General features: G+C 42.7%; 1 protein-coding gene across 1 annotated transcript in view; it reads left to right on the top strand.

Annotated features, from left to right (window-relative positions):
- LOC124709091 (cytochrome P450 6a2-like) overlaps window positions 1-15,422 on the top strand; it is a 66,521-nt gene that overhangs the window by 44,369 nt on the left and 6,730 nt on the right. Inside the window, exons 4-5 of the mRNA XM_047240738.1 lie at window positions 4,981-5,202; window positions 10,876-11,127. Of these exons, the coding sequence (XP_047096694.1) occupies window positions 4,981-5,202; window positions 10,876-11,127 (474 nt within the window). The remainder of the gene's footprint in view (window positions 1-4,980; window positions 5,203-10,875; window positions 11,128-15,422) is intronic.

Here is a 15,422-nt window from a genome sequence, read left to right as displayed (position 1 = left end):
GACTTTAAATTAAACTCGTCGCGTATCTTTACTGCGTCTTTAGGGCATTGTTCAGTGACTGCATTAATTTCGTGTATCTGTGTTTCGTTCGTTGAACATTGTTCAGTGACTGCATTAATCTCGTCTTTATGTGATTCTGTTGTCCCTACACGTGTGCTACTTAATTCTTGTGCAACAGTGCCAACTTCTTCATTACTGTTATTAGCACAAGCCTTAGCATCCTCACGTAATTGTTCTTTACTGTCCCGACATTGCACGGTAACAGCTGTAATCTGCTCACTAACTTGTTTGTTCTGTTCTTTAAGGTCGTCTTGTTTTTCGCTTGTGAGTTTGAAACTTTCATTAATTGTTTCGCTAAGTTGTTTGTAATGGTTGTCGACACTTTCATTAAGTTGTTTGAAATAATTATTCATCATTTCCTTCCGCTGTTTGTAATAGTCGTCTTGTTTTTTCATAAATTGTTTGAAATTTTCTCTCTGTTGTCTGAAACTGTTGTCTATTTTCTCACTTTGCTGTTGTAGCAATCTTGTCATAATTCGTACCAAGTCAAAACTAGCGTTTATATTCTCTGTGCTGTTTAGTGGTGTACCTGCAATTGTCGCGCTTTGTGTGACCATTTGGTCATTCTGCAATTTACAAAAACGTTTATCAGTCGGATGTACACTGTCAGACACTATTTCGGAATTAAATGAATCCGTCGTACTTTGGGTATCCTGTTCATTTTCATTAGAAAAATTTGTCTGTTCGTCACTTGAATTTCCCAAACCGGGTGTGTTAAGCTGGCCAGCGCACATTACAATAGTGCGCCCCGCGTCGTCAATTGTCGTCAAATCAACACAAGACATAGCCGAGTTCGTTTGTTCATCATTAAGACAAAAGTCATCATTAGTGGTTGGAACGCATTGATTGTCAGTGAACGCAGGATTGTCATCATTACACTGCGGGTCACTAGTACTATTGGTGAAGTTATTTAATTCGCTTATTTCGTTCATAATACCTCGCGATACACTATTCACAGTCTTTCGCGGCATTTTTACAATAGCCAAAATTGTTCACAAAATAAATAAGCACAATGCAAAAGCAACACACAAATACAACAGAGCAACGAATTGCCGTTGACCTGTAGAAAGAAAGTCACAAGATTAGTAAAAGCGTTGCGCCAAATTCTAATTATATCTAACCAAATAAGAGCAGATATCTGACTGTTGTTCAAAAGATTCTCAACGAAATACGATCCTGGACTGGGTGTCGCCAAGTGTAACCTCCCCACCGAAATTTATAAGACAATATTTAATAGAAATGGGACCAAACGTAACCTCCCTGCAATAAAAATCTAATGACAATGACAATTAAATAAAAATTCGCAATCTGACTCTGGTGTAAGTTCCTCACAAAAAAAATGAAAGTCAATTCAGTGATAAGAAAATCTCAGTGATAATGATAACTCAATTGGACTGAAATGTCGGTCTTTGGCCCTGTGCAAAAATCAGAATTAATTTCTTACCTCAGTATAACTGCATGTCAGGTTTCTGCTCTTATTGTTGGCCACTGCTTGGAGGAAATGCATTGCAAATAATAATTTTTTTTTTAAATTTAACTGAAACTTTTCTTTAAAGGAAATGGAAGGAAATCGTTGGTTCAATTAACTGGTTCTTTTGTTGAAAATTGCTTTGAAATCAAAATTATTATTGGGGCGATTATTGCACAAATTAGATACAGTTAATTTACATTATTAGCTGAGCGCATTTAAAAATTATATACCTCGTCCTGTATCTTGACCAGAATGCCATGTCGACGCTTGCCGACTCCTCACACACAACTGCACTCGACTGCTACTACCGACATACTGCACTGCTCACAGACTGCCCACTGACAGACTGCTCGCGACTGTACTGCACGACTACTACCGACCGACTACTGGACGCAACTGAACTGAGCTACTGCTCGCAACGACTACTGACAGAGTACTGCTCGTAACACTCGCGCGGTCAAGCGCAGACTAACCACGATAAAAGGCTCTCTGGTCAAAGATTTTATCATGCCTCACCACCGCTGCTACGTTCCATACGTGTTTCAAGGCTGAAACTCACTGTAGGTGGAGACGTCTAGTCGAATGTGCAGTAACTTTAGAAATGAATGAAGAAGTTAGGTCATGACACTCAGCCATGAGTAAACTGACTAATGACGACGGTGACGATAAAGTTCATGATGTGGAAGCTCCCTGATGTGATGGCCTCCAATTATATTCTACAACTCATAATGTGTAACACTTATATTAATAAATAAATTCGAATGTAGTGACACACACAGGCGCGCACACACATACACACACACACACACACACACACACACACACACACACACACACACACACACATACACACGCAAACACGCAAACACACACACGCGCGCGTGCGTACACACACATTCACACGTTTTTAAATCAAATGATTACATTCTTAGATTCAACCATAAACAACTTTAGTTACTTATATTGCAGTTCGTCCAGGTGGTAAATAGTTGAATATATTTTATACATATGGAGGAAATACTTGTTTGTATAACTGGATAAGAACATCTTGTGCCCCAAACTTGAAGCGCTGCTTGTCACATGTGAAAGACGTTATTACCTGTTTGACTTTAACCTAAATGCGTAACTAATTTGACTCTGGTACTAATGACCAGAAAAATCTCCTTTCTTTTAGAGTATTTTGACAAGAACGAACAACAAGGCGATCTGACTTGTGTTAGAGAAATATTTGGGGCTAAGCAAACTTGCATACTGCAATGGAATACACAGTGTGTAACAGATGCTTCTGTTGGTGTCTGAAGAAGGAGTACCAAACCTATTGCATTAGCATTTATGTCATTACACTACCAGTAATTATAGTTATTAAGAGTCATATATTTTTACATTGATTAGCACCTCAAAGTACATGTTGCAAGAGATGGGCATTAATGTTTCTTTTGCCATTGGCAACTGGTTGAGTGAAGAAGTATGGACCCAAAACGGTCAGCCTGTACCGACAGATGAGGTCTACGTAGTGTTCCAGTACGACTGTGCAAAAAAAAACATCAAGCTGTAAAGTTTGGACGTGTATGTGAAGACTGTTCCACACAGAAGTACAGCAACTAACACACTAACGTGTGTACGTACAGAAGTACCACATATAAAATATCTGCACTTTTACCCACTGCATGCTGTATAAGTGTGCTGTCACTGCACAGTCAGATCTAACATGAGTTAAAGTAATGCAAAATATTCAATTGTTCTAACACTGTTGGTTTAGCGTAAGTTGTAGTGTTTCTCCTATCTGAGAGTGAAGGATAACTTTTGAACTAACCTGTTTCCATAAGAGGTTCCATGCCCATGTCTCCTCTCATTTTCATCAATTTTATTAATGCTCTATTTCATTGCACTGTAGTAACAGACCGAATAAGGTTATTGTAATGAGAGTATTTGTACTGAGAGCTCAAAAAATACTTTTCACTCGATTCCTAAACATGTTATTTTACTTCTGTGTGTGGCCTGGGCGAGGCGAGCATCGTAGGACGCGGCACTCTGCGTTTCCGGTTGAGAGCTGCGCTTCCCTGAATTCTGAGGGGTTCGTACAATAGGCTTAAGCGCCTGGTGGGACGACTGACGTCGGTCGAGTTCCGCCTATTGTATGCAGGGCGAAACGACCTGCGAGACGTCTGAGTGTCGCCGCAGTTTATGTGTTTACCGTTCCGGCGCGTCTAGGAGGAAGATTCCTGGCACCGACTGACTGAATTGTCCTCATGATTCTGAGGATACTTGTGGACTGTGCCCTGCTGGGTGCGACTGTCTGGCACCGGATGGCCGGTGGTCTAGGCAGATTGTTTTCAAAGCCGGTCAAACGTCAAGGTCAGTGCCTTCAGCTGAATAGCAGAGGCAAGTTACATCGCTGGTTGTTCTGGGTACTGGTTTCTCAGGATCTGTGCACCCAAATTGCGTGAAAATGTAATCACATGTCAGTTCTAGTATAATACTCGTATATTTTTCCAATGAATACCCGTTTATGATCTGCATTTCCTCTTGGTGTAGCAATTTTAATGGCCAGTAGTTTAGAATCCAGTGTACTGACGTCTATAGTACGCCGTTTATAATGACGGTAGTGTAAAAATTAAATCGTATTTTGGATTGATCTACGTAAATGATACTTGAAAACAATGTTTAGCATTTCCGATTCTGTACTGGTGTCACCAATTTCAGTTCCTTTGGTACCTATGAGTCTGCAAACTACCTTACGTAGTGTAAGCGTAGGCTTCCGCGGCCGTTGTCTTCTTCAATAAAATTCTTCAGGGTATCAGACCGCATCGTCATAATTTAAAATGCGCCAACTTTTCGGCCAGCGTTGCAGCTAGCCTTCATCAGGGCCTTACGTTAACGTTGTGTGAAAATGTAGTCACATGTCAGTTCTGATGCCCTGATGAAGGCTAGCTGCAACGCTGGCCGAAAAGTTGGCGCATTTTAAATTATGACGATGCGGTCTGATACCCTGAAGAATTTTATTGAAGTACCTTACGTAGTCTTTACGCGTCACCACAATTGCTTTGGTTTTTGCGAGACATCTTTCAGTAATATTTTGCTAGACAGTCAGCTAGAGCTTCACGCATAATTCCCGTGACAGCCAAACGTGTATTCTTTGGCACCTCTTGATCTGTAGCTCGCGAATCCACTCTGCTGAAGTTGTCCTGGCAAGACATAGAATCCGCAGCTCGTGGTGGTGCGGTAGCGTTCTCGCTTCCCACGCCCGGGTTCCTGGGTTCGATTCCCGACGGGGTCAGGGATTTTCTCTGCCTCGTGATGACTGGGTGTTGTGTGATGTCCTCAGGTTAGTTAGGTTTAAGTAGTTCTAGGTTCTAGGGGACTGATGACCATAGATGTTAAGTCCCATAGTGCTCAGAGCCATTTGAACCATATTTTTTGAGACATAGACGCCGTTTTCCTGTTTGCAGAAATCACGCACGAGCTGATGACGGCGCAGTGCTTCGTGTTCTTCGCGGCGGGCTTCGAGACGTCGTCGACGACGATGAGTTTCTGCCTCCACGAGCTGGCGTTGCACCAGGACGTCCAGGAGCGGGTCCGGGCGGAGGTGGACGCGGTCGTGCGCAAGCACGGCGGCGCCATCACCTACGACGCCATCCAGGACATGACCTACCTCGACCAGGTCGTGGCGGGTGCGTCTACACTCACGCAATACGCAGACGCTATCAAGTTTCTCCTCTTTTTATATGGCGCGTAACATCACATCTAAGGAAATGATCTTAACAGAACTTGGCGGTTCTATTGCAGACACCTTCAAAACTCGCGACATCTCGTAGCTAAACAAATGACCCAGACCATTCTTAAAGTTGTGTGTGACGTGAGGAAACCTATCTCAGTATTCGAGATGAAATGATCTCTCTGAACAGTGTTGCTGTAACGTAGCTGTTGGTTGTTCGCTACAGTATTGTTCCCATTACTATTCAGCCTAGCTACAGAAAGCAATAATGAAAGAAAATTAACAATAATAACTTATTCTAGAATGAGATTTTCACTCTGCAGCGGAGTGTGCGCTGATACGAAACTTCCTGGCAGATTACAACTGTGTGCCCGACCGAGACTAGAGCTCGGGACCTTTCCCTTTCGCGGGCAAGTGCTCTACCAACTGAGCTATCCAAGCACGACTCACGTCCCGTCCTCACAGCTTCTGTCAGTATCTCGTCTCCTACCTTCCAAACTTTACAGAAGCTCTTCTGCAAACCTTGCGGAACTAGCACTCCTGAAAGAAAGGATATTGCTGAGACATGGCTTAACCACAACCTGGGGGATGTTTCCAGAATGAGATTTTCACTCTGCAGCGGAGTGCGCGCTGATATGAAAGCTTTGAGGACGGGGCGTGAGTCGTGCTTGGGTAGCTCAGTTGGTGCCGGCACGGTAGCTCAGCGTGTTCAGTCACAGGGTTAGCTGCCCTCTGTAATAAAAAAACTGAGTTAATCGAACAACAACGAAGTTAAAAGGATGTCTTACGACGTCCGCCCTGAGCAGATGCAACGAACAAAAGCGAACAAAATGAGATTAAAAAAAAAAAATGGTGGTAGAGCACTTGCCAGCGAAAGGCAAAGGTCCCGAGTTCGAGTCTCGGCCCGGCACACAGTTTTAATCTGCCAGGAAGTTTTAATAACTTATTCTGTTTATTTTTTCCTATAACAGTTACGTCATTGAATAATCAGTGAGACCTGACTTATATCCTCTATACACACACAAATACACACACACACAAGCGCTGTATTACATGCAAGCCTCTTCATCTCCCTATTACTATTACAACCTACATCCTTTTTTACCTGCTTACTGCGTTCATCTCTTGGTCTCTCTCTACAGTTTTTACCCACCACACTCCCCTTCAACGCTAAGTTGCTAACCCCCTTGATATACGAGATTGTACACTATCAAACATTCCCTTCTTATACTGAAGTTACGTCACACTTTTCTGGAAAATTCTGTTCATTATCTCCACATTTGTTACTTGATCTAATTTTCACTATTCTTCTATAGCACCACACTTCTATTCCCTTCTTGTCTGAACTCTTTATCGTCCAAGTTCCACTCCATACAACGCTACACTCTCGCACAAATACCTTCAGAAAAGACGTCCCAACACGTAAGTCTATATCCGATGTTAATAAATTTCTCTTCTTCAGAAAATCTTTTCTTGCGGCTGACAATTTGCATTATATATCTTCCCTACTTCAATCATCAGTTATTTTACTGACCAAATACCAAAACTCAGCTACTACTTTTAGTGTCTCGTCCCCTTATCATATTTCCTCAATATCGCCTCATGTAATTTCACAACATTCCATTTCTTTCCTTTTATTTTTGTTGAGGTTTTATATCCTCCTTTAAGGACACTATCCATTCCATTCAACTCGTCTTCCAAATCCTTTGGTGTTGGCGGCAGAAATACAGTGTCATCGGCAAACTTTAAATTTTTATATCTTTTCTGTGAGCTTTAATTTCTTGACCCAAATTATTTTGGGTTTCCTCTGGTTACATGTACGGATTGAATAACATCCGGAAAAAGCTACAACACTGTCTCACTGCCGTCTCCACCAGTGCTTGCCTCGGCTCTTATAATTGCCGTCTTCTTTTCCGTATATGCTATAAACAGCCTTTCGCTTCCTATATTTTACCACTGCTGCCTTCAGAATATCAAGGAGTGTCTCCAGTCAACATTGTCAGAATCTTTCTCAAGTATACCAATAATATAAACGTACGTTTGCCTATCGTTTAACTAGCTTCTTAGATAAATGGTAGGGTTAGTCTTGCCTCGCGTGTGCCAAAATTTCTCCGGAATAGAACCTGATCTTCTTGGAGATCGGCTTCTACCACTTTCACAATTTTTTTAATATTATTATAAACAGCCGACCAGTTGCAATGGATAAAGAAATTCCTTACTTAGGTTTCGACAAATATAAATTTGTCTTCTTCAGAAGGTAACCGAAGGGCAATGAACATCATAGCTTACATTAGAAAAGTATGAAACTTATAAGCCAAGAATAAATTTTAAGACAGATTAGAGAACTCTTGCGTTACAGAAGTATGGAAAGGACGACTGGTACTTACAGTTTTACATTAGTAAGGACTAATGTACCATCGCCGTTTTTACAGTTGTCGACATAGATTCATGTGTCAAAAATAAAATATAGCCCTAGAATTAGGGTTTGTCACGTTAATATAAAATAGCTCATGGATGTTGCAGAGCTCACAACCGACTGAGTGTAATCGGCGAGCGTAGTTACTCTGGAAACAGGGCAGGTGGCGTTCGTGCCGAGAAACATGTGCCAATTGGCGTACAAAGGCAACGTGTAAATTATCAATATTAATAACGTCCTTAGGTAGAGTAACAATAAAAAATTGAAGGCGTTTAACACTCCCGTTATAACAATATGGGAGCATTGGTACAAAATAATGTAGTTATACATAAGAAAAGGCAGATGGCGCTTACGCCGTGAAACTTACACCCAGTGGCATATACAGCCAAAAACATAAAAATAAATTACATTACTATATTAGTGGAGCCCACAAACGGTATACATGTCAGAACATTAAATTGACAATAATAGGTCTTGTCAAGAAAGAATTACGAACACTGGTACACGATCCTGAAAATACACATTCACAGGAAAAACAAAAATTTTAGAGCCAGGTAAAATCACATAACGGCCGATGTAGTAGCAAACATACATCGTGACACAACCAGCATTACATAAAGGTTAGTAAGCTTAACGCACGGAAGGTGCATCATAGCTTTCTGAGGAAATAAACCACTAAGGTTACCAGCATTAATGTTATACCGTAAACAGTACAGGTTTAACGCCTTCGAAAAATTGTCTACAAGCAAGGTTCAACTGGTCGTTCAGTATATTACCGTCCTTGAGCTCAAGATGTTTGAAAATTTGTAACTCTTGCCACAGATCTAATCTACGCCCTTTGTCTTCTCTGTGTAGGATAACAATGTCTTCTTAATGTTTTGGCGTATGACTGGCTATCAGCAGAAGTTCAGCAAAAGTACAATTGTGTACATTCGCTCCTTTCTTACCTAATAGGTGTTCTGTATATCTTGTTTTCACAGTTCTGCCTGTTTGACCAATATAATATGAAGGACAGTTGTTACAGGTTAGTTTGTAAACCCCTGAATTGGAAAGCCAATCGCCGCCGATCTCAATTGAATGTACAACATTTCTCTTTTAACTGTTATCTGTAGAGAAGGAGACGTTACAGTTATACAGTTCAAACGTACCTACATTCTGTATTTTAATTTAAAAATCATACCTGCTACCAACTGTTAGTCTAAAATTGTGAGCCATATGTTAGTGACTATTACAGCGTCATCTATCACAAAGCGAAAAAAGTGGTCCAACTAAAATATTGATATTTCTTTACGTACTACACGAATATGTAATAAAAATGGGGGTTCGTATTTAAAAAAAACGCAGTTGATATCCGTTTTACCTACGGCAGCGCCATCTAGTGGGCCAACAATAGCGCCATCTGGTTTGCCCCTTCAAGCTAGACAAGTTTCGTTCTTTGTAGTTTTTTCGTTTGACGCTTATTTCGTGAGACCTTTGGCCCAGTCACGATCAATGGACCACCATGTGTATTTCCAAATTAACTTGTGAGGGAGCCTTTCAAAAGCAGCCTCGCTGTGGAAGAATACCAGTAGTAACGGCCAGTTCTCTTATTGCTCAGCCGACCAGGTACTAGCATTAGCTTATGCTTAGTACACCACCGCCACCCTCACCTACCTTGGCCTCACCATTGACCGTCTTCTCACCTGGATCCATCATATCCACTCCATCCAATTCAAAGCCCACAACCGCCTCCGACTCCTCAAACTGCTCTCTGGTCGGACATGGGGGTTGCACCCCTCTACCATCCTCCACACCTACAAATCCTTAATCCGTCCCATCCTCTGTTATGCCAGTCGCACCTGGATATCTGCCCCCCTCCAAATTCTATATGTCCCTCCAGATCCTTGAGCGTCATGCACCCTGCCTCACCTTCCGCATATGCCTCCCGTCCCCCATGCGGATCCTCTATGACATTGTTCCTTTCCCCCATCTGCTCCTGTTCCTCGAACATATCTACATACTCTACACCTCCCGCCACCTTGATCCCTCTCACCCCCTGGTTGCTCCTCTCCTCTCCCATCCCCGCCCCCTGCCACGTCTTCACCGCTGTGTCCCCCCTACCCTCCATCTCTACACCCTTTATCTCCTTTCCGAAGGTGGCTTCCATCAACTCCCCCTCCCAGATGATGCCCTCTCTCCCTCCATTTATCCCTCCTATCAACTCTGATCCTCACTCCCCCTCCGTTCCTTGGTCCTTTTCCTGGGCTCCCTCTCCCACCCTTCCATCCGCTTTTTCTTTTTCTCTTCCCCACCTACCCTCTCTCTGCCCCCCATCTCTCTCACGAGTCCTTTTGCATTTACGTCCTCTGCCTTTTCCCATTCCCTCTCGTGTCTGCCCTGCCCCGCCCCCCTCGTATGAGTCCTCTCCCTCCTTTGGTTCCCCCCCTTTCCTTTCTTCTCTCCTCCCTCCTTGTTTTCCCCCTCATCTGTCCAGGTCCACTCCCCCCCATATGCTCTAGGCTATGGTGTGTCCTCTTTGTGCTGACATTTTAGTTCAGTGTTTACAGTGAGTGTTAAGTGTTGTGTGTCTTTTCTGAAGTGTTGTGAAATCATACTGTCGCAGGGTGTGATTTTATATCTGTTGCGAACAGAAACCAGACTGTCGCCATGTTTTTTAATTGCCTGTCTAGTATGTTACCTGTCTGCATCCTGTGTATTTTATTTGCTTTGCCAACCCTTTGCTTTATGTTTTAACTTTCCCCAATTTTCTGCCGTTTTACAATTTAAGTCCCCATTTTATCGCCTGCTTTTATTGTTTCTTAACTTCTCCTTACATTTTAAAAAGTCTGTAGGCTGCAGAGCAGTGTAATAAGCTGCTGCCAGCCCGTCCCCTTTGGGGGGAATCGAAATACAATAAAGGGGAAAAAAAGGCTGAGTACACGTGTGTGACTTAACAACAGGGGTTCAAGGAAATCTGGGTATTTCTTCACAGGCAATTCCCTTATATCCTCTCAAGAATTTCCTTTTGGCTGGAGACAAAGACGATTGGGTGAGAGCTGAGCACTCCTGCACCTCTCTCTTACCATTAGACATACGGGCGGTGACAGTCTGGTGAACAAAATCTGACGAAGGAGCGGAATGGAAAGTCCCGATGTGATTGCATCAGTAAGTTCATGTCTACCTGCTTGGAAAACTACTGTGTGCCTCTCGGTAAGCTCCTCGACGTCGTTGCAGAGACGCTGCGCATCTACCCGCCGGTGCCGTTCCTGGACCGCGTGTGCGAGGTGCCGTACAAGCTGCCGGGGTCCGGAGCGGTCATCGAACCCGGCACCAGGGTCTTCATTCCGGTGAGCGGCCTCCACAGCGACCCCCGGTACTTCCCACAGCCCGACAAGTTCGACCCGGAGAGGTTCAACGAGCGGAACAGGGCCAACATCAACCGGAACGCCTACCTTCCCTTTGGGGAGGGGCCGAGGAACTGCATTGGTAAGACTGTGACTGCAACTGTGCTACACTTTGATACCCTGATCTCACAGCTCGTCCTGCGTTGTTTCCACTTTTGACAGTTTTGGAATTTTAAAGGACACCACGTTCAGACACCTGTGGCTGCGCTATGAACTGTTATTCGTCACAGTGAACATGTTCCTGACCAAATTCATTCAATAGTATCCCTGTGCAAGAGAAATGAAAATATGGTATCTTAATAATCACGACAAAGGCTTTTACAAAATTGCGAGTGCAACGAATGAGAGCTGAAAACACCGAAGAAAATATAAAAACAAGAAAATCTAGCAGGGCTCTTTCTTTATGAAGATCCGGTGGGTTGCGAAGTAGAAGCCAAGGTGAAACTCAAAAATGTACTTGCAACAGTTAGCGATGCAACTACCTCTCTACATACTCGTCGCTCTTACTATGACATTTGTCGCAGCGTTGTGCCAACGTTCCAATCGTGCATTACATCAATTCTATACGCTGCTCTGTAGCTCACTCTCTATGTAAAGATGTTGCCTTCATAGCCAGCGTTTCGTGTGAGTAGAGATGAAACACAGAGGGAGACATGTCCCGACTGTGTGGTGAGTGATGAAACACTTCAAAGACTTAATGCTGCCATTTTTACTATTCGAACGGTATCTGAAGTTGACTAGAGCTTATGTCCATAGTATTATGTTTTTGGTAACTCTTCCCATTCACAAAGGGCATTTTTGGCTCAGAAACGGGCAGTTCCGGCAATAAGTGGTGAAACTACGCGAAGCTCTAGTCAACCTCTGTTCATTAGTCTCGGAATTCTGATATTGGCCCCTTAATGTACATATATATATATATATATATATATATTCTGTACTGTCGTTTCTTGTTAACAATATAAGCTTATTCTCAAGAATTAGCAGCTTTCACTCAGTTAGTACTAGGCAGAAATCCAGTCTTCATTCCGTCTCACTTCCTTGTCTCTTGTGCAGAAAGATGTGCGGTATACTGCTGCATTCATTTTCAATAAATTACCACAAAAATTCAAAAATCTTAGCAGTTGTCCTTGCGCTTTCAAATCCAGACTGAAGAGTTTTCTGATGCGCACTCCTTTTATTCTGTCCAGGAGTTCCTCGAAAAATTAAGCTGATTCCTATGTTATACAGGGTGTTACAAAAACGTACGGCCAAACTGTCAGGAAACATTCCTCACACACAAATAAAGAAAAGATGTTCTGTGGACATGTGTCTGGAAACGCTTAATTTCCATGTTACAGCTCATTTTAGTTTCGTCAGTATGTACTGTACTTCCTCTATTCACAGCCAGTTGGCCCAATTAAAGGAAGGTAAGGTTGACTTCGGTGCTTGTGTTGACATGCGACTCATTGCTCTACAGTACTAGCATCAAGCACATCAGTACGTAACATCAACAGGTTAGTGTTCATCACGAACGTTGTTTTGCAGTCAGCGCAATGTTTACAAATGCGGAGTTGGCAGATGCCCATTTGATGTATGGATAAGCACGGGGCAATAGGTAACGTTGACAACGTCACTGTATGGGGAGTGCTCCGGGAGAACCAGTTGTTTCCGTACCACGTACAGCGTGTGCAGGCTCTATCAGCAGCTGATTGGCCTCCACGGGTACACTTCTGCGAATGATGCATCCAACAATGTGTCAATCATCATTTCAGTGCAAATGTTCTCTTTACGGATGAGGCTTCATTCCAACGTGATCAAATTGTAAATTTTCACAATCAATATGTGTGGGCTGACGAGAATCCTCACGCAATTGTGCAATCACGTCACCAACACAGATTTTCTGCGAACGTTTGGGCAGGCATTGTTGGTGATGTCTTGATTGGGCCCCATGTTCTTCCACCTACGCTCAATGGAGCACGTTATCATGATTTCATACGGGATACTCTACCTGCGCTGCTAGAACATGTGCCTTTACAAGTACGACACAACATGTGGTTCATGCACGATGAAGCTCCTGCACATTTCAGTCGAAGTTTTCGCACGCTTCTCAACAACAGATTCGGTGACCGATGGATTGGTAGAGGCGGACCAATTCCATGGCCTCCACGCTCTCCTGAACTCAACCCTCTTGACTCTCATTTATGGGGGCATTTGAAAGCTCTTGTCTACGCAACCCCGGTACCAAATGTAGAGACTCTTCGTGCTCGTATTGTGGACGGCTGTGATACAATACGCCATTCTCCAGGGCTGCATCAGCGCATCAGGGATTCCATGCGACGGAGGGTGGATGCATGTATCCTCGCTAACGGAGGACATTTTGAACATTTCATGTAACAAAGTGTTTGAAATCACGCTGGTACGTTCTGTTGCTGTGTCTTTCCATTCCATGATTAATGTGATTTGAAGAGAAGTGATAAAATGACCTCTAACATGGAAAGTAAGCGTTTCCGGACACATGTCTACATAAAATATTTTCTCTCTTTGTGTGTGAGGAATGTTTCCTGAAAGTTTGGCAGTACCTTTTTGTAACACCCAGTATTGTTGACTGCGTTTACATAAACTTATGATGGATGTAGACGTTTAAAATAAAAAAAATAGAAGAAGTTCCTACCGAAAACGCTGTAGGAGCGTCATAATTGTCCCAGCAGAGTGAGGCCGAGAATCGTGATGAAGAAGGAAGTGCATGACAATTACGTTATGACGGTTGCTTGAAACCAGGCGAGATTTCTCAGCAGGCACCCATACAGTACTTGCCGGTAGGTACTATCTTCTATGTATCTTTACGTGCTCACCGTACGCTCAGAACTGAGAAGTGCGGCCTGACGCTATCGACGAGCATCCTAGAGAATCTGCCAACACATCTCTGCAAAGCCTCGTCAGATTTTCACTGTGCTTTCCATTACGCGACAGATCGGACCATAATGAACGAATAGCACTCGTGGATTAAGATGGTGAGTTCATCTTGCAGACACGTGCACTAAAGCTATTTATTTTAACTTACATACCATTTATTGACGCCAGGGAAGATTAACAGACTGTTATTATAACACAGACATGGAATAAAGTCACAGTCATTTTTTATTTTATTTCATTGGGCATTGGATATACAAATACAGCGCATTCCGACTCAGAGGGGTGCTTTTCCACAACGTGCTAATCAATTTACAATAATAATTTCATTCACTTTATCAGTAACACTTAAATATGTATAACAGTACAGAAGTTTTGTTACATTGGCTAAAAAACTAGTTTCTAAATAAAACAAAATAAAAATGTATAAATTCAAACCGATCCAAAAAAAAAATGGTTCAAATAGCTCTGAGCACTATGAGACTTAACAGCTGTGGTCATAAGTCCCCTAGAACTTAGAACCACTTAAACCTAACTAACCTAAGGACATCACACACATCCATGCCCGAGGCAGGATTCGAACCTGCGACCGTAGCGGTCACGCGGTTCCAGACTGAAGCGCCTAGAACCGAACGGCCACAGCGGCCGGCAATCCGATCCATTGTGCTTTATGAAAACGTTCAACTACTCCACGGGCAATTTACAGATATCTGTTTCAAAAATGAAAACACATTTTCCTTGCTGCCATGTAGATTTATTTATAAATAAGTAGATTAAATAAATAAAATACAGGCTACGGTAAATAAAGGGTGTTTCCAATTTATGAGGCTGGAAAAGCTCACTCTAGCCAACTTTTCAGTTCATGAATGTCTATATTCATTGTTGTGACGAGTACTAGCGTCTTAACGGGATGTTCTTGTTTCATTTAAACCATCTGCTCTGACTCGCGTCCTTGGCTAGGGCACCCAACGCTTATGTGGTTGACTGATGTCCGGGATCTCCCCATAATCTCCATGCTGTGATGGTTCATTAGACATCAGAAAAATTGGCCAGCGGAAATCGCAGCGTGAGTTAAAATCCGGTAGAGCATTGACGTGAATGAAATGCAATATGCCATTTTTATGCTTACCTTGGGAACATACACATGGGGAAAAATTACATTAAAAATTGCAGGAAACCGATCTACTAAGTAGCGCTTGTTAACTTAGTAGATGTCAGTGGTCACTTCAGTTTCGGCAAATAGAATATGTTGGTATTAGCTATAGGTTTGGCGCTTGTTAACGTAGCAGATTCAAGTGGTCACTGCAGCTTTATAGGCACCGAGCACAGTCTTTTTAAGTAAAAGTTCTGTTGCTAAAACCCATTTTTTTCGGCATAAAAGAAGCAGTCTTCTAATTTTTTGCCTGTGAGTAATAAAATGAGCTCTAACATGGAAAGTAAGCGTTTCCGGACACATTTCCACGTAACATATTTTCTTTCTTTGTGTGT

The sequence above is a fragment of the Schistocerca piceifrons genome, chromosome 7, assembly GCF_021461385.2.
Source record: "Schistocerca piceifrons isolate TAMUIC-IGC-003096 chromosome 7, iqSchPice1.1, whole genome shotgun sequence".
NCBI classification, from domain to species: Eukaryota; Metazoa; Arthropoda; class Insecta; order Orthoptera; family Acrididae; genus Schistocerca; species Schistocerca piceifrons.
Note: the sequence above shows the minus strand (reverse complement) of the source record. Positions and strands in the feature narration are given on the sequence as shown.